The sequence below is a fragment of the Rhopalosiphum padi genome, chromosome 2 (genome assembly GCF_020882245.1).
Source record: "Rhopalosiphum padi isolate XX-2018 chromosome 2, ASM2088224v1, whole genome shotgun sequence".
In the NCBI taxonomy this organism is placed as follows: domain Eukaryota; kingdom Metazoa; phylum Arthropoda; class Insecta; order Hemiptera; family Aphididae; genus Rhopalosiphum; species Rhopalosiphum padi.
Window position 1 is genome coordinate 75,077,960 of NC_083598.1, and position 27,373 is coordinate 75,105,332.

At 32.6% G+C, this 27,373-nt stretch overlaps 1 protein-coding gene across 10 annotated transcripts in view; it reads left to right on the top strand.

Annotated features, from left to right (window-relative positions):
* Positions 1–27,373, top strand: part of LOC132919374 (RNA-binding protein Musashi homolog Rbp6) — a 376,780-nt gene that overhangs the window by 285,312 nt on the left and 64,095 nt on the right. For all 10 annotated transcript variants that reach the window (XM_060980942.1, XM_060980943.1, XM_060980946.1 and 7 more), the window contains one exon: positions 12,325–12,373. In XM_060980942.1, the coding sequence (XP_060836925.1) occupies positions 12,325–12,373 (49 nt within the window). The remainder of the gene's footprint in view (positions 1–12,324; positions 12,374–27,373) is intronic.

Consider the following 27,373-nt stretch of genomic DNA (forward strand, 5'->3'; position numbering starts at 1 on the left):
ACGATGGACGAAGCGTGTTGTAGTGGTTTAATGTTTACTATCTAAAATCTAATCAGTTGTATTATTGGTAATATCGACATGTATTTATGTCTTGTGGCTAGGGTCATTCTATAAATGTGTGTGACACTGAAATCATTACTGTGAACCACCTGTAGGTTATCAAAAAATCATGTACATAGATGAAACCGATATTGGTAAATTAGTCAGTAGCCATAAGGTATATGTAATTCCGATGTATCTGCATGCAGTGGAGATACTCGTTCATCATGACGGCTACCGGTACCGGTGCGACGGACAGAAAAACAAGGTTTGCAGCGGCCGCTCCTGTGAGCTTAATTTTTTTTCTGAAAACATTGCATTATTTATTATACTATTAGCATTTTTAAATCACATGGACATATAAATGCATACAATAACAATAATAATAATAGTACGTATTTTTATAGCTTATCGTACTGCATATAGTGAATTTGTTTGTATGTATTATTATTGTGTGTGGGTAAAACGAAATATGACCTCGTGAGATAAAGTCGATGGAGACCCTTTTGGAAGACGAATCTCAATTGTTGTTCGTCTGTCAAAGAGAGGATAAAAACTTGGTTTCTTTAAAAGCTTTTTCTAATATTTCGAACCCGGACAGTGGATCGGAAAATACTAAATGTTAGTTTTAGTTTTATAAGTTACCAAATGTCACCAAAGAATCAACTTTAGAATAAGAGCATATAATTTAAGAAAAAAAAAAAGATTTGAAGAAATAAAAATAATTGCTTAGATGTATAAATGAAACAGTAGTATTGTGTTTCTATGCGTATATACTATATTATTAAAACTATTATGAAAGTTATTTTGAATTTTTTTAAAGTCGACTATAAATTAGCCATTTAAAATAAATACGATATTTAACTTAATATTTTAAATCTAAAGCGTTGATTTGATGACATTAAATGAAAAATTTTATTTTTATTTTATTATAGGCAAATTAACAGAATTGTAAAACATAGTTGTTTTCTATATTTTAGTAATGAATCTGTTTGCTTTTGTTTTACTTTTGACTGATTGAACGGATATTACTGTAATATAAACCTTTTAAATTCTCGTTTACCTATAAATAAAAATACATAAAATATTTCTGAAAATATATACATTTTTGTGTTCCGCACTTCACGTATAGTTTATTCATGTTAAAATAAAGCAATAAATGTATATCCAGGGTATGCAACATATTTTACTTAACGACTTCGCGTAATCAACGCGGGACTATACTAATATGTTAAGTTAATGTAAAATTATGCATACGCAAATAGGATTGTAATGGTCGGGGGGAACCCAAACACGGTTTTACTTCGGTTGTTTTTTTATTATTATGATTATTATTATTATTATTACTATTCTTTGGAGCTGTTGCTTTGGGGATTATTAAGTTCATTTGGACAGCGACAATTCACCAAAATTTATTCAATTGTATTGTTTACGCCAATGTAGAATATAAAACATTCAAGGGAAGTGTGTTTTATGCAAACGAGTACTTTTTTGTTTTGTTTTATATTTACGCCAGGTTTTAACCACTCCTTGCTCACCGAAAGTGAGTTGTTGTTTTAGTTCTTTATCCGCATTTGTTTTCATAGGCGAAACACACAAAGCTTTTCCCGTCATTTTTATTTAAATTTTCTAACTTTATCCGTTCGTCTACAATATACCGTCATATGGAGTAAATATATAGTGGTTGTAGTAAAAGGAGATTTTGATTCCACGTGAATTTCTAGTACACTTATATGAATCAAAAAGTTCATATAATTCAAATTTGGTATTTAAAATACAGGTTTTTTGTATTTAATTAAAATTATTCAATACAACTAGGTATTACTAATTAGTTTAAAACATTTAAAACGTTTTTCCATTAGATCTATTAAAGACAAATGTGGGATTTAAAGATTGAGTTTAAAATTAACTTTTAAAATATTTTAATTGAAAATAATTTAATTATTGCTATGAACAACTTTCCTTATCGACTTTTTGCATTCATCGAGTGAAATTGTATCTTTAATAGAGAAGTTTTCTTAATCTCGTTTGTTTAAAATTATTTTTTGCTTGGTAACAGTACATTAAGATTAAAAATTATTTATTTATTTAATAAATTAAGCAAGTATATTTTATCTGTCATATATAATGTCTATTGAAATTTTAATATAATATATTTGATTTTTTTTAAACTTAATTATTTAAATTATTGTTTAATTGTTTGCATTGGAATGATTTTGTTTTATAACTAAAATAAAAGTAATTCGTTAAAATGTTATATTTGTTCGAAAATGTTTAATGATTAAGCTACTCGATATTTAATTTGTTTGTTTGTTGTCTTCTATTTATGATTATGCATTTAGGTATTTAAAGATAATTAAACTATTAAAAACGGCGAATGGTCAATTAATAACAAAAAGCAATATACACGAGTCAGTGTAGGTACAACATATTGTACGTGCATATTATAGTATTGGTACAGTATGGATATTATACTTTACTAAATACTGATTTACGTCGCAAGTAAAGGCAGCGTTAAACGGTTTGTGTTTTTTCATTCATCCTTATAAAATTTAAGTGAAATATGTTACGTATGTAATTCTTTAAAACTTTCTAATTTAGAACATAATATTATAGTGATGTTGGCTATTTGGCGACAAAAGTTAAGACAAAGTCTGCTATTTTGTTTTATGGCTTATCGTACGCGGATCTTTAGATTGAAATTCCAATAAATGTTTATGATTATTTTATCGATATACCAAACAAATAAATTTAAAAAAAACGTAAAGGTTGGTGCTATTGCAAAGGGATATAGAATTTATTGTCGATTACCTGTAAAGAACCTCTGTTGTCGTTTCTACTTGGTAATTTTCGTAGAAATACTAGTTCTGTTCGTGATGGGATCGAAATACTGACATTGGCGAGCTTTGCAGTGTTTGATCGTTAAACGTTTACATTATTATCCTCAGAAATAGTAGTTTTCGTCGCACCACGCGGTCGTGCGTAATATTCAGCTGACCGAACTGTCTTGTGGCAAATAAATAGACGGTGGGTGGAATGGTGGATACGGAGACAGTACAGATGGTAGACAGACACAGATGATGATGGGACAGTAGGGAACACGGTAGTCGAAGGGGTTAGTTGAGATAAAAGAATAAACGGCATTCACTCGGTCTGACACTAATGAGGAGGGCAAAACTTTGTCGGCAGTGTTGGTGGCGGTGGCGTAGTCTGTCATGGAATTGTGTTGGAAAATGGCAAAGCGTATATAAGGGCTGTGTGATGAGACGAAAGTGGGGGAAAGTACAAGGGGTATACCATCATCGTGCGAGATGCGTCGTTGTCGTTGTCAAGTCGGTCGAGTGCATCGTCAGCAAGAAAAGCTGCAGTGGCAAAAGCGGTAGCAGCAGTATACGTATATAGTGACAGTAGTAGTGACACGGCTACCATCATTATATATATGTAGTACACCCCTGTCCATAATAATAACATTGCACTTTAGACTCGCGTACCTCTCTTGTTCACCCCCGCATTACTTTATCGTCGCGGATCCTACTGCAGCCTTCGCTACCACTCCACTATCTTTGCTCTACGTCTAATCAACTTGATGACACACATGTGCACATATATTATATATACATAGATGTACACTCACACGTACATTCTCAAAAGCTTCAGTCCTTCATTTTCTCTCTAGTTTTTTCATCATATTTTTTTTCATAACTCTAGACAATATATACCACCACGAGCGCAAGTGGTGTATTTTTCACTTCGAGAGCTGCACGAGTGTAATTTGAAAACCGCAATTTTGTCACGAAACGATTATTATGATTTTTTAATTTTTAAATTTCAAAGAAGATACATGTTCCTCTTCACTGAGTTAAATTACTGTGTATAACCGCACCAACAGTAGTTGAATATATTTTTTTTAATTTCATTTTTTTGTTGCCAACCGATAGTGATGTATGCATGTACCATCTACCATTTTAATTAACTTGAACATAAAATATAAAATGTAGTCTTATTGATTTTTACGTTAAATAATTTTTGAACGAATATAGGCTTGTTTCAAAGTGTAGTTTACATTTTAACCACGATTAAGTATAAAAAAATAATTATTTATTTGTCACTATGTAATTTAAAAATAAAATCCATTTTAAATACCTAAATGCTTACATGATTTGAAATGAATAAGTAATACCGATTTACAAGAAAAATCAAAATCGAATAGTAACATAATATGGGGAATCAAAAGCAAATTATTGTATTTATTTTAAATCTGACCTACTACTATATAGCTATGAATAGCGAAGAGCCCATCGAATAAGATACTGTGTCCGAATATATTTGGTCGTGTCAGAAGTGTAATTAATTAAACCCAAAAAGCCGGGAGTCGAAAATAAGCATAGATTAGCATAGTAATGACGAGGTTTTAACCCCGTACAGAACCATGTCCGTCACAAAAGGGGCTACCTCCGACAATGATCTCGGTCCTAAAAGCAAAAGGACATAACACCCTCTCTTTACTTAAACATTATGACGTGTTGGTGGTTAAATCTTCCGTCCAAAAGATAAGTGATTATGAAAGGAGAATGCGTGCAAATTAATATAACGTACATATATATATATATATATATATATGGCGTAAGTCTTGATCGCTGACTGCTTATCGTTATTTTATAATACCGAACTATCCTTCCACTTTTACATTATATAAACATAGAAATGGATGTATGAACGAGACAATTGTTTGGGGGTGTTGAATAAAAGGGGCTTGCTATAGGTAATTGAATCTAACCAAATAATTTTCATTAATACTGTGAAAAAGAAGTAATAGACGGGATCGATCAATTTATTTACACGATGGTTAAATTATTGCAAAAATAATAATAGTTCCTTATAATTTTATAAACTTTTATTCAAGTATATTCATAATGAAAATTCATCAAAAAGAAATATCAAAATAGATCGTGGCAGATTAATCATCACAAAACGTAATGCATCGGAGTAAAAATTAAATTTATAAATAAATAATGTATGATATAAATAATATGACTATTTCGTTAAAGAGATAAATAAATCACATATAGCCAGTATAGGTAGTGTTATAACTCGGTTAGAATACAAACGCGTAAGCATTCGTAAATCAATTTCACGGTGTTCCAGAAAAAATAAGCGTGCTTGCAATGAGAGAGACACAGTATACCGAGTTTTATTAAAAACTGGATTTTAAGTTAAAAATTGCATTTCGGAATAAATTGCTTCGGAACGACATGGGTTGAAAATATATGTATATTACGCTTAGTATGTAGCGGCTGCAGCAATAGTAGAAGCAGCTGGACCATAATGCGTGTCGTGAAATGTGATTTTTTTTCTGGAGAGAGGGGAAACGCAAAGAAAAAAACTTTCCGTGTGTAAAAAACCGTGAAAGTCCTCGCTGTGTAGTCAGGGTGGGTGAATGAGGTCGCGAGGGTGAACGCAATGAGCGCGCGGATTGAAATCAGTTACAGTCGGGCGTAATATATTCCGTCGGCGTCTGAAGAGTTTTACAGAGAAATGTGACGGACAGAAACGTAATTAATGATACCCAAACGACGACGATGACGACGTCGACGACGGTTGGTGATGGTAATAATCGTTACTAATAGGAACTAGAAGGGGTATGTGTGGTAGTCGAGTACGGAGAAGGGTTATTTAGTCGGGTAGGCAGCGGTTGTCAGTTGCAGTGGTGGGACAAAACACAAAACCGTGTCCGGTTCAAATACCGCTCTTGTGCGAGAGCCCGTGACGGTAATATTCGGCACGCGGGTTCACGAAAAAAAAAAAAAATTAACGAAACATGAAAATTCGTTCAGTGGGTGATGTAAAAGTTTACGTAGTAGTCAGTCGTTGACTGGTAGGATTTTTTTAATTCTGAGAGTTAAAGCGGAATCCATGCTGGTGCAAAATAATAAATAAAGCAATACAAAACATATAATAATATATAAACAATTCAGGGGTCGAATAATAACAATAAGGCTTCTTTGCTGTTATAGACACGCATATAGATAAAGTGTCGTTATTTCTAAATAACATTCAGGTCAACCGAACATCATAATATTGTAGAGGTGTGCGCAGTTCAATAAACTGTAGAAACGACTGTCTCTACAGTTGGATTGAATATTGTGTAGTATTTCTGGTATATTTATGAAAATAATTATTTTATATTAAACACTTAGTTAAACAAATATAAAAAAAACATAATTCATACTTCTCCTCCATCGTATTGTATTTTATATATTTTGTTTAATAATTACACCAAAGTCTGGTGACTAGACCATACATTTTTATAAACATACGTAATTATTAAATTATAATGTTATACTATTTATATTGCCAAAATTAAAATATAATATATACATAGTTAATAGCACAACACGTTACTATACTACCGAAAACATTTTATGGAATTGGAAGTGATTTGACCAGGAGAAATTATTTACACAAGATGGCAGTAATTCTCGACGATGACATGCAATTATTTATGAAAAAGGGTGAAAAAAACGTCGATTTCGTTTCATGGTATTTTCTGTTGTAAAAACGCGTTTGATTATTACTGATTTCTACTGCTTTTGTTTTGCTTTTGCCATTTTTTCAGAGAAGGGTATCGCTTTGGGAAAACTGAAGGTATATTATAGTTTGGTGATAACTTGTTGGCAGAAATGAAATACAATAGAAATAGCAAATATAAGCCAGTTAAAAATAACTACGTAGGTATGCTCCCTTGGTAGAAAACGGACACGCAATAGTTTTTGTTGTCCTTAAACAAACAAAATCGTATCAAAAGTCTGGCTTAGCATAAAATTTGTTTCTTGACTACTTATAGTAGTTATATGTATTATTATTATTTATTTTATTTCTTCGAATAACCCGATATATTTGTATTATAAACTTATCGCCATGGAGTTTTTTCCATTGTGTAACTTTCAAAAACTCATAACTTAAAAGTATTCCTTTGACACAACGACCCGTAAAACTGTTCCGAAGGCCTAGTTAATTATTCTGAAATACATGGAATTACGTGCGTGAACAATAATCATTAATAATAATAATGTATTATAGTAAAAGAAAAGTGTTAGACTTAATTAATTGAATTATATTTTGAAATAATTTGACAAATTTGTGAAGTTTCATTATTACCATTATATTAACTTTTCTACATTTTAAATGATAGGTAGTTTATTTATAGAATATAACGTATTGGGTAACCTTCATTAAACATTTAAGTAAATAATCTTACCAAAACTCAAACTTTACGATTCGTTTATTATTTCTATCATTTTTTATAATAAAAAATATATGAGAATCAAATATGAAATAGGAAGACTAGTTGAAAAATAAAAAAAGTGTATTAATATGTTGTCAGTAGGTACATTATATAATAATTTTTTATTTTAGTCGAAATGTTGTCAAAAAAATATTATAGCCATAGCTCAAAAAATAATTTATCTTTACATAAAACCATATTATATTAAAAATGTCTTTATTTAAATGTTTATTTTTATGCAGTTTGTTTTAATGTTCATTTGAATACTCATTGTAAAATGGGTATGTAACATATTGCTTTTGTTCGGAGATCCTCCTCTGTAGTATGCATAATTAGGTTACATGTATGCAAATGACAAAATTCATTTGTATTTTCGTTAGGACTCAAATATACTTGAGCAGGTCGTTAAGTCCAGTAGCGTAGTCCAAAAGAAACGACTTTTTGATCTGGCGAGAGAGGGAAAGCGCTGAATTTCGAATTTTGAACGGTTTTACATCAGACAAAAACTGTTTATATGTATGTATGTATGTATGTATATGTATGTGTTTATTCTAAACGTGTCCAAAGGGTCGGACGATAAACGATGTGAGGGTAGTAGAGCGCACGTTTATTTAATTGGCGATATAACTTTGTGTGACCCAAACTACCCTCACCTCCATAACGTCCCCTCTAAAAAAGTTAATAGTAAATATTGATAGCTCTTTCCCAAATTTCTATGGTGATTATAATCTGTAAGGGTATCTCTAAACATATTATATACGTATACGTCGGAAATTAATGGCGTCGACACAAGTACTTAGTCCCCAAGTGCCAATGCGGTTTTCTTATTGCGTGTGGCAGGGGAGGGGTCAAAACTTTGTATACACCAACTTTTGTTACTACTATCGCCATCCTTTAGTCTACCCACAATTTCACACCATTTTAGAATTTGGCTTGGTACCAGTAGCAGATGAGTTAGGAATTGAAATTCTGGGTGAGAAAAAAAACATTTTATTCATCGTTGATAAAGTTTTCACACTCATAAAGGTTTTTCATACACCGTTTTTCGTTTCTTTTTCTTACTCTTTAAACGAGTCTTGTAGTTTGACCTATAGGGAACATTAAGCAGTTTGAGTAAGAACAGAGGTGGTAAAATACTGATACCACCGAGCACAATAAAATCGGCTCAATGGCACGGAAACTGAATGATAACGTTTTCGGGGCACGGCGAGTAACTGGCGTCAGGAACTTTGGAGACCGGATTTCCTTTGTTTTCCAGTAGAAAAATAATGTTGAAAAAAAACAAGAGAGGAAAAAATATAATCATTGTTTAGTGAATATAAGAGGGACGAAAAATGTGTTCACAGTACGGAAGAGATAATTTCTAGTTTCATAAAATTTCGTGAAGACTATCCCGGTGTCCTTGGAGAATCTCTAAAATATTCAATTATATTATATAACTAACTATAAGCTGTGTGTTTTCAATTGAAAGTAATAACTACCCACACTTAATAAATTTACACGCTATTCTCGAGGGAGCAGGAAATATTTGCTACCGTAGGTTACTAGGGGTAGGATACAGAATTTATCATATAATGCTCTAAGTTGAATGTAGATTTACTGAACTTGGGTGAAATGAGAAAATGTTGACGCTCTTAGATAGGTTAAATAAGGAAAGTATAATTTATGTTTCTATATAAAATTGCATTTGAGAATTATAAGATGTATTTTCATATTACAGGGATTATAGATACCTAGTAAATTGGATGTTGGAAGTATAATAATATAAATATTCATGCGTGTATTTTGTAAACAATGATAATCACATAGTAAAATTCTGAATGATGTATTTATATTTAAAAATCGTATATTTATTAATATAAAACTATTATCATTAATTAATTAAATAGCATACAATAATTTTTATTGGACATTTTTTTCCTTTTAGGTTTTTCACCGTTTTATTATTCTTATTTTGTGATGACTTACGATTTTCAGTTGTATAGATAATCTTATACTATAAGTTATTAGGTACATGATCATGTTAAAAGTAACTATGTACATCGTTTTTTATAATTCTTGATATTATGTACAGATGTATATTTAATCTGCTCTTCTTTGTTGATGTTTTTAATATATTTGCGTTGTTATTGTTTCTCTATACATATCCTCAATATTATTGGCTGATAAAGATTAAATTTAAAAATGTCAGTATACCCGTTGGGATAAAGTGTTGTTGTTATTATTAAACACTAACAATTATAATAAAAATGAATAATTATATTTTTTATAACTATTAATATATTAATGCTGTTATATAAGAGTTGAATTTTAATAGACCATTTCGATAGACGTTTTATTTCATACAAAAAAGTTTAAATACAATATCCACAAACATTTGTAGATATTTGTAATATTCGATTGCACGTATAAACTATAAACTAATTAATTTGATTAAAATATTTAAAATTGTATTAATATTTCAAGCACTATGTTTTTATTAATTGTACATTTTTATTGTAGGCTGCTTGATACAGTACATGATACTTTTTTTCTTCTTAGCTTATATTTATTTATATTAAAATTCCTCGTGTACTATACATAATTACACGTTATTAGTTTCTTTAAATATCTCTATAGCAGATTTTAAGTTATCATATAAAACAATTGAATAACACTACCCAGTATAGTTATGAAGTGACTTTTGTATATGTTATTTCTTAAATTATTTAGATTTTAACTGGCTGCGAAATGCAAAGTTATACGCTCACTCTCTATACATTATATTTTTAAAGTTCCTAAATCGCACTGGAAGTTACGATTTACATCCTCTTAAGAAAATTAAACCAATAAATTTTAAAAGTTAAACAACTTTTCTCTAGTACCTATCGTCTGCAAGCGTATTAGTGTGAATTATGAAAATAAAAAAATGAATACCCCTCGGCATTAAACGAGGACCGTACTTTAAATGAAAATAATTTCTTTGTAATAAATAATGTGTTATCAAAAGCACCTCTAGCAATTGGATTTTATGAATAATAATCGCATAGTATAGTACTGGATATTTTTCTTTGAAAATAAAAAAAATAAATCGATAAATATTAAGCTAAAGTCTAAACGCCCAGTAATATTTTCTGATATTAAAAGAAATAAAAAAATAATTATATATTACAATATATTGTTCTGAATCAAATTTACTGTATATTATATTGAATAAAAATTGGTTGTCCTACAAATAATGTGTCAGTAGTTTAATTTAATCGTCATCGGTCGGCCAACGAAGCTAAAGTCATGTACCAACGGTGGGATGGGGCCGAAAAATCGAACGGTTGAATGAATATAGTCACACATTCAAAGTTTACCAAAACAAACATTTATTATAAAGTTTTATATTTTTTTTCTTCCCTTCAACCAAAAAGTCGGGGGGTCAGTGGAGACTTTTGGCGCCATCGTCCACCACAGCTTCTATGCCGCACACTCGAATTCACTCGGAAGGCTAGAGAGCTGTATGCATTTTTCCTCTTGTATTTATATTATTTTTTTTTCTTCTTTTGATTTCAGTGATGACGTTAGATATATTTTTTCCCTACTATCTCATCGCTTCTCCTGAGCACGAGGCTTTTCGGAAGTTTTTGACTCGTTTCACTTAACCTTTTAGTGGAGGCCAAAAGTTCTTATATAATACAATATATTATATAGATGTTTATGGTATCTCACGCTATTTGGCATTTAATTCTCGCCTTCCCCTTAAACTTTTAAGCGTTATTTTTTGGCGTCACGCATTCTTGAAAATAGATACTGTTTGACAACCCTGCCAGTCGGAACTGCTACAGCGCTTCTCGCTATATAAAAATGTTGTGAAAGCTGTTGCGGATGGTTGGTAATTCATCGAGTGAAATAAAACTTAACGTTATATAATATAATATTATTATCATGTGAATGATTTTATGTCATCGAACTTTGTAAAATGTTGTATTTTATTCTTCCATTCCTCTTCACCCGGTTCGTTAATAAACTTGGTGGCGTCACGGTCGTGATTTATTAGTTGGGGCACTTTTGTAACCTTATTTGTCTACCGCTTATTTAGGATCTCATCCATTAACCAATTACTGTGAACGGCTCTCTAGTGAGCGATGTATTATCTTCATAATATCGAGTTTACTGTCTAGTCATGAACGAATCGGTTTCGAGTTACATATAAATACATTTTTTTGCATTAATATACTTATAATACGAAATACAATTTAAAATCGTGTTATAATTTTGTATTTGTTGAAATAGTAAGTTAAAAATTAAAACGGAAAAAGTATGAATATTATATTTAAGAATTTCAATCGTTTATATTTTATAATATTGAAAATTGATATACCTAGTATTATTTTTAACGTTAGTTCAATCGAAGGCATTTTTTATAATAGGTAAAATACTAGTCTTACAATACAAATAGAGGCTTTATACTCGTATTTGCTGAATATTTCCTGTGTTTTGTAGATAAATATTAGATAAAATATCAATATATTCCGTAATTGATTTGTTTATTTCCATTTATATTTCGTGTAAAATACACCTATGTAAGTAGCTACTACTTTAGTGAAAATCGTTATCAGGTATCCACAGAACACACGAGCACACACGTTTAAAAAAAAAATTCAATCGATCAGATGATAATATATAGAGAAATGGAACACCTGTACAAAATATTATAGCATAATATTATGTATAAATATTAATGCAATAATAACCATATAAAAATATAGAGCTGAGAAATACGACCATAAAAAATACCCGGTTTTTTATTATATTACTCAGTCTACGCGACTGTAAATTATCGTATTATATTATTTAACAGCCAGTTGCGTGCTTGTAATCGCTCTGAAATGCAAAGAATATGTAATGAACCTATCGAATTTTGTAAATACTAAAACTCCCGTCATTGCAATACACATGTTTTGTATAAGATTACACCAAAATATTTATTATATTGTTTCTCCGTGTTTATCTTATCTGTGTTTGTGTTTCAGATTGAAGACGCGATGTTAATGTTCGACAAACAAACAAATCGACACAGAGGTAAGTTTGTAACATTTCCTAGCCCTTATTATTATATCGTATGTAGGCAGGTATAGGGACAAGAGAAATTGCTACCCGTTAAGCGTTCATAAATATATATATATATATATATATATATATATTTTGTTTTTTGAGAAAGAAATCCAAGAAATGATATTTTTTTTATCACCGCAAAGGTTTTGGGAAAAAAAAATAAAATAAATGGGAGGGAAAAACGTCTACCGACAAATTTGTTGTGCGTTTGATTTATCGTCAGATTTACACAACCACGTCCGATTATTGGCCAACAAGAGCAGAAATACGGCGAGAGAGAAAAAAATATAATATTTGCTACTGTGGAATAAGAAGAAGTGGTTGAATCATCGCGTGTGATAGTGCAGGCGTGGTGTTGGAAAGAAAAAACGAATATACACCTACGCACACACACACACACACACACACACACACACACACACACACACACACACACACACACACACACACACACACACACACACACACAAACTTCACGTACATTTACGCGTGTGACATTCTCCGTTTTGAAGGCTGGGGTTGAATAATGAGCATACTAGGGGAGCCGTGCCGTAAGGATGCCTATTAAGGGATGTTATACGAAGCGTTTCTTTGGGCGGCGCCAGCACCTATAAGAATTATGACGGAGCTACCCGTCTTCGCGCTCGATGCTCATCGCTTTATATAAAAGATCTAGTAGGGGAAAAAAGATAGAAGTAGAAGAAAATCCGTGTGTATGACGTTAGATTTTTCACCCTCGTGGGGTGGGCGTCTACTGCTTGACGGTGGCTTGGAACGCTGCACATCAAATAGCACACAAATTTATAAAAATGTCCACCGCCTATTTTTCATAAACTGATGACGTGCAGCTATATCGACGAACTCGAGAGCAAAAATGAATTTAGTTCATTAAACTCGACTATTAAATATTTGCGATTCTACGTATCTATACACCGTTTAACGATAGTGTTATTTTTTTATGATATGAATTATTTATATTTCTTCCGATGTACGTATATTTTTTATGAATAACTATTATATTTTACAATTAAACCTTACTTTTTTTTTTTTAATTTATAAGGTTGAAAATTGGTACAATTGGTGTTGAGTAACCGGAATTGTATTTACTTTGGGATAATCTATAACGAATGTGTACTTTAAAGTTTTCTTTATTCCCCGTTTGAAAAACTAGAAAATATAATATCCAGTGTTTCAATATACTAACTTAGTCAACTCTTGATATGTAAAATATGTCAATTTAAACTTTGATGTTATTTTCTTAAAAGTATTCGTTCATTTTCCCTTACCATTTGATTTAAAGTTTTGACTTATTGAAAATCACCCTTCTCCTAAAAACTTTAAACTCAGTCAACAATAAGTTGTTTAAAATGAATTCAATTTACTCAATATCGGCTAAAATCTTACGATTTAATCTGATTTTTTAAACACAATTTCCCCTTGTGAAAATTATGAGAACTTATTTTACTGTTTTTTATTTGTTTGAGTATCAATTTTTAAATTCCTTAAAGTTATTTTTCCGTGAAAGAATAGAATATTATAAGTATTTGTTTTATTTTATTTTATTTTTTTTCGTGATTCACTATAAATTATGTTGATTATACATTTTGGCGTTGGCTCTTGGGATGAAAACGTAGTAGCCCGGGTGTATAGGCGATAAATTACTGATTGAAATAAAAGGAACTCGATCGGAGTTAATGGCCTTTTTAAGGAAAAAGCAATATCCTCGAGGCCGTATAATTCTTAGGGTGCGTTGGTTATTATCTTATTTCAGCGCCTCAGTCGATCCTGAGCCAATTTAATTCTCAACACTTGTGTATCTATATTTTTTCCAGTCAATATGTTTTATTTTCTTCTTATTTTTTATTTTTATATTTATATTTAATATATTATGAAAATATAAAAGTGAATATTAAAACGCAAAAAAAAATATTTACGTCTTACGTGTATTATATATTATTAATATATGAATTTAAACGGTTTGGATTTTTTTTTAAGTTATGTATATCCATTATCCAAGTTGTGGAAAGCACGTTGATAAGTATATAAGTGATTGTACCTATACTGCGTGTGTGAATGGATTTCGTTGGCAATGGCAGTATGCTTCGCATTTAATTGGAATAAGTACTTTTCCATTTCCACTATTCGTTTTCGTCTGCGGATCGTAAATACGAAAATGAAGATTTGTGTAAGTGAAAACGCAGGAAGGATTTTAAAAAAAGAGAGAGAAATATTGAGTAAGTGAATGAGCAAGATACAGTGGATGGAAGGGGAAATACTTAAGAAACTCACCGAGATTTGGCTAGATTTAAGGTTTAATTTCGGCCCTGTTTTCAGGATTAAACCATCTCGGTGCTTCACTCCGGAAAATTAGCTCGTCCCCTCCTTAATCTTGTACCGTCGTATTAGTTCGTATACACACTAACCCCGATAGGAGGCTTTTAATTATTCTGGCACGAAACGACGTTTTTATGTCTAACAACACGGTTGTGACATGTTTTCTTTATGTTTTTTTCTCTTTATCGTAAATAATAAATTATGGTTATTATTATTATTATTAAAACATTTAAGTTTTAAATGGAAACCTATTATAATAATATCTGTATACGACGTTTATATTACTATAATGTTTTGGTCGCCTCTCTTTTTAGATAACATTAATATCATAACTGACTGAACTGCGTTTGGTGCAAAATTAAATTAATATAAAAAATTGCGACGTGGGATAACCAAAAAAGTTTTGAGCGAAATAATATAATAGTCACACGAAAAATAACAATAAACATAATGCACGCGGCGAATATAATAAGTAATAATAATAAAATAATATAAATGCATTTTTATTTTTTAATATAAAAGACACGGTATACGTATATAATAATATAATATATATCGTGGCTAGAGGGACAATCCGCGCGATGGCAAAACGTCGGCGAGGGCGATACAGTACAGCCCGGGCTGGTCATTAGTCTTCCGCTGTCAACGGGACCGGGGTCTACGCTTCACTTCCACCGCTGCCGCCTTTGCTACTGTGCCGCTCTCCTTCACTTTTTCCGAACCATAAACTGTAGTGTGGTAGAGTGAGAAGCAGTCATAGCGAGTGAGAGAGAGAAGATGCGCTGCACACCCCTAAAGCATTGGTCGCTTTTGGTAAAAACCATAGGAATCGATACGGTGTGTGTATGCGTATATACGTTAGCTAAATACAGAATGTGTAACCCTACAGCAGTGTTGGAGGGTTGTGCTGAATTTCTTTTTACGGGAAACATCTTCTCGTTTTCTGCCGCTGATACTAAAAAAGCGCATTGGTGGAACAGCGGGTACAGTGAAAAAATAGGTTGTTATCTTCGTTTTGTTTCCCGAAGGGCATTTATGAATATTAAATATCAAATTTTCAATACCATTACTTTTCAGTATATATTCATTTTCAAATGGCTTGTAATTTCTACAGTATTACTTGATTTACGGTAGAAAAATTACTATCAAAATTATTATCTGCATAATACAATATTAAATACGACGTGCTTATCGTTTTAAAACAAACATACGTTATACGATATAATGCCCAATTTATTATGTAAGATAATAATATTTATATAATATAATATATAATATTTCTATTGGATAAATATAATGGTTGCTATTAGAAAATACCATATAGAAATTTGTGTTATGTAATATGTGTTACCATATTGTGCGTGATGTTATTGCGATTTTCTATTGCTTCGTTTTTTTTTTTTTTTTTGTTTTGTATTTAGTTACTTGCATGAGGCCATGCAATAATATCAATAGTTTTATGTAGTGTGATTGTGTAATCCTACAATGATAGAGAATGTTAACCGTTTTCCATCCCGGAGTTGCAGTGTAATATGGGAACAGGATAAACAATATTTTATATTATTTTTTGGCTACTATATATTATATACTGACTGACGGCTGAAGTGTTGTCCAATGATATTTTAGTTAAATTGATTGTCCCGTTTTTTCGTTACTATAGTGATTCATTCCTATGAAACATGAAATTTCACAATAAAATTCAGTTTTTATATTTGATCATTTCACTCGTTGAAAAGTGTTTATACTAAATCCTACATTTATAGTACAATTGTAGTTTCACTTAAATTTATTTTATTTAATAATACGGGGCAGTATAATATAAAAATGAATAATAATTAATTTTTTTTAATAATATTTGTATTATAGACTTAATTTGTACAAACTATAGCATGCATCTATATGAATTAAATTAATTAAATTTAATAGTAATTAATCCTAGTTCGTTAATACAATTTAGCATTTCAAATAAACTGTCTGTTTGTTGTATGGATTTGAATTTATTCTGAATATATTGTGCTATTTCCAAATGTATGGTTTACATATTTTTATTTATTTTATTATTTAATGATATAATATCAAATCAAATCAATTTATATTTGACTATAACATAACATAATATATTGCCTGCGAAAACACAATTTCGAACGAGTGTAAATTACATCGTTATAATTAATATGTAAAAATATTATTTTTTATCAAATCTTTATAAATAAATTATCTTACTTATCTAATTTGTCAATTAGTATCGTCGAAAGAACAATTACGGTTAGGTACTTACAGTTGACTTGTAGCAGTGACAATATCAATTTGCTGCATACACTATTAGTACCTACGTATTTGCAACTTGCACGTGTGAGAGGGGTGGATTTATAGTAGATTAAAATGAAGTGGCCCTTTCAACATAAATTTGTTCAACAAGACCCCGAGCTCGTTCAGTACGTATTTTATATTACACAGCGAGTGCACCATAAAACCCTTCCCAACCCCGCAGATCAATTATCTATCAGAGATTTATGTTTTTTTCTTTTCCTTATTTCCTCCATTCTTATCCTTTTTATATCTGAGTGAAATATCCGTAATTCATCCTGTTAAAGGTACGACGGGTGGGTTTTACAAGCAGTGGAGGGGAGTATTGATACGGTGAGGTGGTAGCGGTGATTGCAAGCGGTGGGGAGACGAAAAAATAAGATAAATGCACATCGGACTATCGGAGCAGACGAAAGGGCAACGATTGAAAACGATTGTCTTATACACAAAGCGTCGTTTCAACTGCAAAAAGGAAGCCCTCGACGATAATTTGACAGGCTACGTCTGGGCCAGGCATACAAAACGCGAAAGATTTTCGTATTCCGCTCCCATTAATCAATCCTCGATCCTCGATGTATACCCGACAGATATTTCGACGTGCGACCAGTGTTGTTTCCGTGATTAATATCTCCATCGGTTGCCCCTCTTCTACCGGCACACTTGCCGCTGCACCTACACATAAACCGCTGCTGTTCTTACCGACTTTCTTATCCAGCGCACACGTTGAGTGTTTCACAGTTTTTTCTGCTATCCGTGAATAAAAAGAAGTGCTCGTGCACGGCGATCGAGTTATGTATAATTTATTTATTTATTATTATTATTTTTTTAGATAAATCGTACATTACAACAAATCAGCTTTGTTGCCGACAAACAAAAAACATAAAAAAAAAAATCATATTTTACCTATTTTACTGAATATATTCAAAAAATAGTGAAAATGTGTTGTTGGTATGGAGTTTCATAGTTCTAGTATAAATTATATTATAACATGAATAATATTATTTCGTGTCGTATGAAATAAACGAATATAGTTAGGATTAATTTTACACTTGAAAAGGTTTTTTTATATAGTTCGTTAGGTTTTCCCAGAAATTATACGTCGATTTTCGAATGTCTTCGTGTAATATTTTATACATTATATATAAATTTATAAAGACGTGTTTAATATAATTTAATCATGCGATTTTGTTAGTAAGAACAAACATTTTAATAGATTCGTTTACACTAATGTTAATTATCCACACTTAATGGAGTCTGCCTTCCCTCGTTAGTGACTGACTTGAAGACGCAATAATTACGATAGAATAGAGAAACTTTATAATTTCAATGTATAATTTATATATATTATTTTTAATAAAATGATTTATTATTACTAATATAAATTTGCAATTAATAATCAAATTCAGAGACATTTTTATCTAAATTTGGATAATTGTTTAAATAAATCAAGGTATTCACACGTTTCTAATGAAAAATATTTCTATACCTAATCTAATTAATACCTAATATTGTTATTATTCTTTGTACGTTAAAATTTCAAATATAGAGTATGAATATAATTTATCACTTGAAATGTAAATAATAAATAATCAATAAGTTTTACGGTTTCAAAAGGTTTAAAACCTTATGAATTGTTAATAAGCTTTTTTATTTTTACTGTTTAAAAATAAAATAACAATAAAACAGGATATAGTTGTCATGGAAGTTATCTTTTTTTCACAAATAAATTGATTATTTAAATTCCTTCAAAGGTATTCTTTTATTTTCGTATTTATTTAGTATTATCATTTTCGTAACAGATTGAAGTATGAGAAAAGATCGCTAACCATTTTTATCTGTCTTGAACAACTTTTTAATACATTTTATACTTTTTCTAATCATATCGCGATGTAGTATATTCAAATTGTTAAATTTAGTATCATAAAAAGGCAACTAAAAATGTTATTGAAAATCATATTATAATAAAACATCATTTTTTATATTTTATGTATTAAAATTAAACACTATTCTAGTAATATTATAGCCACATAGTTCTTGAGTATTAAATATCTCATCATCAAGTACACAAGGAAAATATTATATACATTTAAATGTTTTATTATTTTTTTTTTTTGTAGAAAAATTTGACCAATTTTTGAACTTTTAAAATATTTATTTTGAACATAAATTACAGTTGTATGTAATTAATAAAATAAAACTATTTGATAAAGTAATTAAAGAAAACAAGGTATTGCATTTTCCAAGTTCAAAAGTCATGTTGATTATGAATCGCGTGACGCTTTTTCGACAATTTATTTGTTTTTCGAAAGAGCCATTATTATTTTCATTTTCTATAGTATTATAGGTAGCTCTATATTTGTATATAGGTAGTTTACGAAAACCAGAACAACAATAATAGTAATAATAACTACATATACGCAATTTTTACGACGGGTGCGATTATTATATGTTTGGGAGCGCGGCGGAGTTCTATTGGAGATGGTGTGGAATTAATTGTTTTTCTCGATACAACTATATTGGCATGTGGGATTTCACATTTTTGACCGCTTTGTTGTATGCTTATGTAGTAAGTATATATACATGTATATATATATATATTCTGTCCACGTTTTGTTGGTGAAGCAATAAGTCGTGAGATATATTTTATAATATATATATACGTGTTCCATAAGATCGTTAATGAAATCTAATGAAACGTAATATCGAAGTGGGGCAATTAGGAGGAAATGTAAGTGTATTGAGGAAGTAGTTGTGGGGTTGGAAAAGAATTCGGCTGGTTTGTAGACAACTATATCTACCTATAATATAATACCCGCGGGCGGCAAGCACATAAATATCGCCTACATTCTACCAAGGCGTACGTCACACACAAGGGGCATACCTGCTGTTTCTTATTAATGTTTCTCGTCTACCACCGGTTTACCGACCCCATCGCTCACAATCCTCAATCCCACCCTCATGCCAATCGTTTAGCGCGTAGGAGAGGAAAAGTCTTTGCTTCTACTAATAACCTCAAAATCGCGGGGAAAACAACAAGGAGAAAGTCAAACAACGAAATAGTTGCTGGATAATTTCACGTGGGTGAACAAAATGACAAGAGTTTTTAGTGTATTATATTCCTTTGCGCTTTTGCTCAATGTCAACGCAGTCGAAACCACTGTGGGCGCCTCCGGTTGGTTATGTCCTATGGGGTGCTTTAGGTCGGAAACCGCACATTATGACCATTATTATTATTATCAAAAACCGTACGAGACGCATATTATCTATTATATTATTGTGCTGTGCAGCCCACGTTAAATCTCGTTGAGCTTATACATAATATATTTACTATTATTATTAATATTATTTTATGCTTGAAAACAATTTCGTTTTGTTACTGTTCTCGCCGAAAATACAGCAAACGAATATCAAACACGATGACATATTTTTATCATCTTTTCGATTGATTGTGGTGAATTATTAAAGGTTTGAAGAAACTGAATTTTAACAAATTTTGGAAGAAGACGCTATATATTTTCCAGGGAGAAGCGCGAATATTATCAAAAAAAAATGTCTATTTTTATTTTTTCAACCATGAACTATGATAATGATATATATTTTGAGTGTTCACCGTTCATTCGATGAAATTTATTTTTTCGATTTTTATAATTCATTTGCATTTTTACTCAATACCATGAGTGTATAATGTATTGATAGAAGAGAATGGTTGTGGTGATGATGTTTGGCAATATCTTTTGTGGCTGTATGTTCTCAATATGCGCAAACTCTTGAAAATAAATCTACGATTTGTCAACGTGATCAACTTAATAATATATTTTCAACAAAATTATTATATATGTTATGGTATTATCATTGTACTACACGTGATCCGTGTTTAAAATCCTAGTTTGGTCAAGCGTTTAATATTATGTTATGTTGTAATTTTTGATAAATTAATTTACCAATAATGAGGGCACTTCGTATTTGATAATAATACATACGAGTATCACTACAATTTAATGCCTACGTATTATTACGAATGGACATGTCATATAATATTATATATAGTTCCCGAAATAAGCGCATTAACCATTACTATTATGTTGGTTATATTATTAAAGTCTTTAGTGGAATATTTCGATTGCTCGTAAACATAAAACTTATGAAGCGTACCTATATTTCAATGAAGTTTTGCACAGAAATCGACCAGTATTAATTAATATGGATATATCATTTTGAAACTACATTTTTTTTTCGTTTCATGAAAAATCAGTTGTGTAATATTATACGTTTTACATTATAAATCATGTTATAAATAATCCTTATCTCCAATAATCACGTGACGGTCGGAAAAAAGTTCGGGCAAACGGCCAGTTTGATAGAATGCGTTAAGTCCCGTAAAGGGAGATAGTAATAATACAACGAAAGAGAGAAAAATAAAATCACCGCCAAGAAATTGTTTTAATTAGGTTAGAGCGGTGGTGGCAAATAAATAGCAGCTATCTACACACACCTCTACCTCTACCCACAGAAACCTCCAGCTGCGATAATTTCATTTTCGGCTCTTTAATTTATATACTTTTTGGCCATTATTACTTAATTTCTTTTTTCTTTTTTTACTTCACCCCGCTACACCAGAAATAAAGTTTACCATTCCGGCGGTAGGTACTTAGTCTTATTCATATATATGTATATTTTAATTCATTCTACTTATTTATTCCAGACAAGACTCGGTGAAGTTTGTTTTTATTTGTTTTTTTTCCGAGCCTCTAAGTCCAACGGTGTGGACGAATTTAATTAATGTATACGTCGTATTCGCATTGTTTGAACAAAGCGCGCGCATATAATATTATTATACACTATTATTATAATATCCAAGCAAAGAGTTGGTGGAAATATTTAGCTAATTACGTCGCGCGTGCGTGTATATAGAGAATGTGCCGCCGTCGCCGTTATTCAAATACTCGCACACGCCGCTGTACGAGTCGTCGTCGCTGCTGTATATTATAGGTAGAGTCGCCAGCCTTTTCAGTCGTCTGTTTTTTAGAGATAACCGTCTTACTGCGTGTGTGCGTTAATAACAATTAAACACAATGGAAACCCATCACCGGCTGTGGCGGTAAAATGAATATGTGTGCGAGTGCTTTACTGTGTGTGGATGTCTGCGTGTCGAAATCCGTCGGCGGCGATGATAGAGCGTACGTACCATATAATACATAGACGCGCGGTACATTCACACACACATATACACAAGACCGAAACTACTCTGTTTTGGAACACGCGTTCTCCATTATCACAGTCGCTTCTTGTTTTCACAGATATGACGAAAAGTGTATTCGTATGCATACACATACGCACATTAGTCCATTAGAGGTTGTTGACACAACGCGGGATCGTTACAACATGGCACATACATACACACACACACACACACACATAGCTTTCCTCGCCACAACTTGCGCATCTAAATCCGTTTATACAACTTGTTTTTCTACTTTCCGTCGCGTCATCATATGTACGGTCGTTTTCCTATTTTTTTCGTACCCCTCTCTATAGCCCCTTATCACACACTGTATGCCTGTCCGAATTTCGTTTTCTTTTCGGTGTATTCAATAAAATATCGTCGTTTTTTGGCGCGCGACAGAAACGCTTACAAAGCGACCAAATGTAAGCGAAAAAAATATTACGAAATCGCCGTTTTTCAATATTACGCGTAATACTTTTGTCTCGGACATATGGACAAGAGAGAGCGAGCAACAAAATATAACGGGTCAGACATATAAGTAAACAAATGTGCAGGAGTGGCGAAACGAAATAATAATAATAATAATAGTGATAGTCATAATAATAAAAGAAACAAACCTAAAGCCATTATTTAGAATCGTCCGGGCGCGAGCTCTTGTGTATTCTGGTTATTTTTTACGCGCTCGTGTGTTTTGTGCGTGTGCGTGCGTTTTCAGCGCAACGGCTTAGCAGCTGCTCGCCCCCTACCCCTTTACGGTCCACCCCCTCGTCGTTCGCCTGAACGCCGAAAACCATCGTCCCTTATAACTACTACCGTGCACACCGCTTTTCTGGTCAAATGGATTTGTGGCCGTTAGGGAAAACGGTATATACCATCGCCTGTGGTACCTCTACTCACGTGTGTGCCACGTAGGTATTATATGTATATACATATTATATATATATCAGCTGGGGACCGTAGATAAATCACGACCTCGTTGCACGTGTACAATATGCGAGCACACGCGAGGCCAAGTTGTAATATTATTACTATAATTATTATTTTTATATTCGCGCACGAGACTAACTAATCTATAGCTTATATTGTATTTTATTATATGCCGGTAATAATTATTTTTTTCTTCGTGAGTTTCGTGTAATAATATGCAGATACTAATATAGTAATAGAGTAATAATTATCTCAGTCGTTATTATTCATACAATCTGGTTGGGTTAGGTGGTTTGAAACGTCTTCCGGTGTTCCCGTATTTCACATACCTGTCTATTTAAATTTTACCATGACAATGTTGTTTAAAACGTTTTTTAAATCATACTTTCATCGTGATGACCGCTCATTTCTAGTGAATACTAATCACTACACGTCCATACACAGGATAGTTTTGACCGTGTATGACCGTGACGTCCGATGGAAGGTAACAGTGGCGAGAACCATATAATATTACCTACTCGTTTACGAACGATTTTCACCAACCTATTATACATACAACTCACTCATATTTACCCACTCTCAAACTCGCGCTTTAAATACCTATACACAATGTATAATAAGATTTTGGTGATAATTATTTTGGCAGCTCCTTCTTCCCGTACCCAATACTATATGAGTATTAAACTATACATTTTGCTGACTAGCAATAACACGTATCACAGACTAAATACACACGCGCGGGAGGTGCAGCGGCCGTGTTTTCAGAGAGTGGTCCTCGTCTTCCGTGTGATATAATGTATACATAGTGTAGTCGAAAGTAACAGCCGAGCGATAGGTACACGGAAAAACCATTTGCCCAATGGGAGAAATTGACAGATGTTTATACGCGTAATCCATTTCACTGTATTGTTGTGTACTTATACACATCGCGCGCACCACCACTGTCCCTACCCTGACATTTACCGAGTTCGATTTACATCTACCGCCATTGACGGTTTGACGTCATCGTCGAGACTATGCGTATGTATTTATACATAGATTTATAGAACTGTAGTATACGATTGAATCTTTTTGGCGCTTTTCGAAATAACGATCTTCACGCCCAGAATATTATTTTAATAGTGCAGAGCCCAACCGCATGTGTATATAATATTATACTATTATGCATAATAACCAAATATTATAATATATATATATATATATATTGTATATATCGTGTTTGAGTCGAAACGAATGAAGCGTATCTGCAGTTCACTACACGGTCATTTATATCGTAGATTTAAAACTCGACGTATATAACCACCGTCAAATGAGACGATACTCTCGCTCGGAAATATGTTTTAAAGAAAAAAAAAGTAATAATAAATATAATGAATATAACGTATCACGCCGTTTATATTTTCTAGGGTGAGAGTGTGGGAGTATAAAGTGTGTGCAAGTGTTGTAAATGAAATTGCGCATCTATATAATAACATTAAGTTATATACGCGATATACATATAGGGATGAGGTTATATTACATAACATTTATAAGAAATGTGGTGCTGTTGGACGAACAGGCATACTCATCCCGTTGTGGCGTGTGGGGAGGCTTCACAGTGCACAGAGAGAAAGAAGATGTGATTGTGGCGTGGGGGTCGCTATGGGATGTATGGGACGCAGTCGGGTTTTCCCGTGCGAGTGGAGACAAAGATCACAGAGACATCGGGCCAAAACGATTTACGGTCCGCGGGAGAGGACGGAGATAGAGTGAGATATTCTGCAGCCGCCCCACCGCCGCTCTTGCCGGCGGATTACATTTGGCAACGGGACAAGATGCGTGAGGGGCTCGGCCCGTTGTGCCATCAAATTCGTGGAAAATTGCCAACCGCGTAATATGAACGACGAAATTACCGGAAAATCCCATTTCCGCGTTTGTTGTATATAAACGTGAGGTAAAGGTTTTTCTCTCATTTTTTTTTTTATTCGCTCATGCGCCCCGCCACGCTTCCTTTAAAATATTAAATAATAATAAATAGTAATGCCATTACATTATTGTTATTATTATTAAACACGTTACGACGCACGATACCGCCATACTGTATAATATTGAAATATTTTCAGTTGAGTAGACCTCTATCTATTCAAACCAAACTAGACCGATCGGCAGTCACTAACTTCAGCATTATTACCTCCGCTACAGTCAATGTATTCACGACGTAATATATTATAATATTACGCATTAAACGGCGATTACCGCGGTCGGTTTCTCGTCTACATCCCGCAGAGGACGGTTAGTCGAGATAAACGTGCGACCAAATATTTGCGCTACAAGACGTCGTTGGGTACAATAACAAGGCGCACGCAATGCTATTATACGAACGATAAGACAATATACAATATACCTGTGTATAATATATTTACACGGGTAAGACCGTCCAAACGACCAGTCGGTTCGATTAAATGGAACGCCGTGGTATACTAGCAAAGTATAACTAGTATACGTAAGTACACGGTCGTGGTAGTTATTGTTATTAACGCATAATAATTATTGCAATGATATATCATCAAACCGCGTTCTATCGTTTAAAGCTTGTTCGCTCGCCGCTCGCCATTTATAATGTTTATTACTTCCGGCACGCTGCAATAATATATACATGGATATCGTGATCGCCACCAAAGTCATACCGTCATACCTACAGCCGCATATGTACTTATTTCGTGTACACGCGTTGGTTACGATGGATACCCTAGATACCTCCGTTCGCGGGGCATATGATTTTGAATTATTTATAAAACCTGCAGGATGTTTAAATTTCCCGTTTTACGGCGACCGTGCACGTAAATAATATAAAAGTATCGTTGCCATTATAAAATATTGCTGTTGATAATAACGTGTAATGACCTTCTAATTTAAAAACGAGCTCAACGGAAGTGTACAGATATACGGAAGTTAAATGTCCACCCTATAAAATATAACATATTAATATGTGTTAACATTAATTACTAATTTATCGTCACTATGATTGAGATTTTCCATATCGGTACTTATACAACAAACATGGTGTGCCAACGAAAGCTATTTTATTGAACCCTTTCGATCGTTTTGTACGAAAATTATTATTTCTTTGTGCATTGCACCAACTTGTGTGCCACTGATAAATAGAGAAACAAAATCAAACTATCTGAAGAGTTGAGAAAGAGTGTGGTTATAAATAATACAATATAATATATACGGTGTGTGAAAGAGAGGAAAGGAATGAGACAACCGTGTGTATAGTTTAGACTTGTCGGAGCGGAGGGCGAGAAAACGCAAACAGATATATTGTTGTACTGTAGTTTTTAAGGGTATATAAATAATGTGTGTGTTGAAAACGTCAATAAGCTCGGGAGCGGCCGTTTCTTTTCCGATGAGAACTCAGTTAGCAGAAGCGGCGTTGTCGGTTACATGGTGAAGTGGGGGGGGGGGTCAATATTATTTCGTGTGCATGCTTAAACTCAATTTTGCCCAAGTCGTAATATGGGCGTTGCCCCGCTGCCGAAACCATTACTTATTTTAATCCCGGTTGAAAAATTGGTAATCGTTTTTCACCCGCGGTGCGTAGGTGCCTCTATATATATGTGTATATATATGGATTTCGCCGGATACAGCCGTCAGATATTACTTTCACCGATTGTATATTTAATAACGTTCTTTTTTCGATATTTAATAATTATTAGTCGTCGTATACGCGCGTGGGGCCATAAAATAAAAAACAGACCGTTAACAAAAAATAACATGATTTCTTACTGCTTCAGTCTATAACTCTTGCGTCGCTGTATTAACGAAGCCATAAGCCTTAGGCTCGGCGCACCACTGCGGCGCAGCTTCTCAGAATCTTCATAGTTGTTCAGCAAAACTTTCCAAACGATTTTCTCGGAAGGGAACAAGCCCTTGGGTTGGACGTAAAGTTTTTATTGTGACCTCGCTGTTTAAAATATACGGATTTGTGTTCTCTTGTTTTCCGTTGGCACACCGATCGTTTTTATTTATTTATTTTTTTTTTTTTTGACAACGGTTTCGTATTGAACCCTAACGGACGTTATGTTTACGTACGTTGTGTACACTGCCAAAAATGATGAATACGTAGCGCAGATTTGCTTACGGATACAATATTTTTTGTCTGGAAAGCGTAACGAGAAAAAATGACGTCAAAA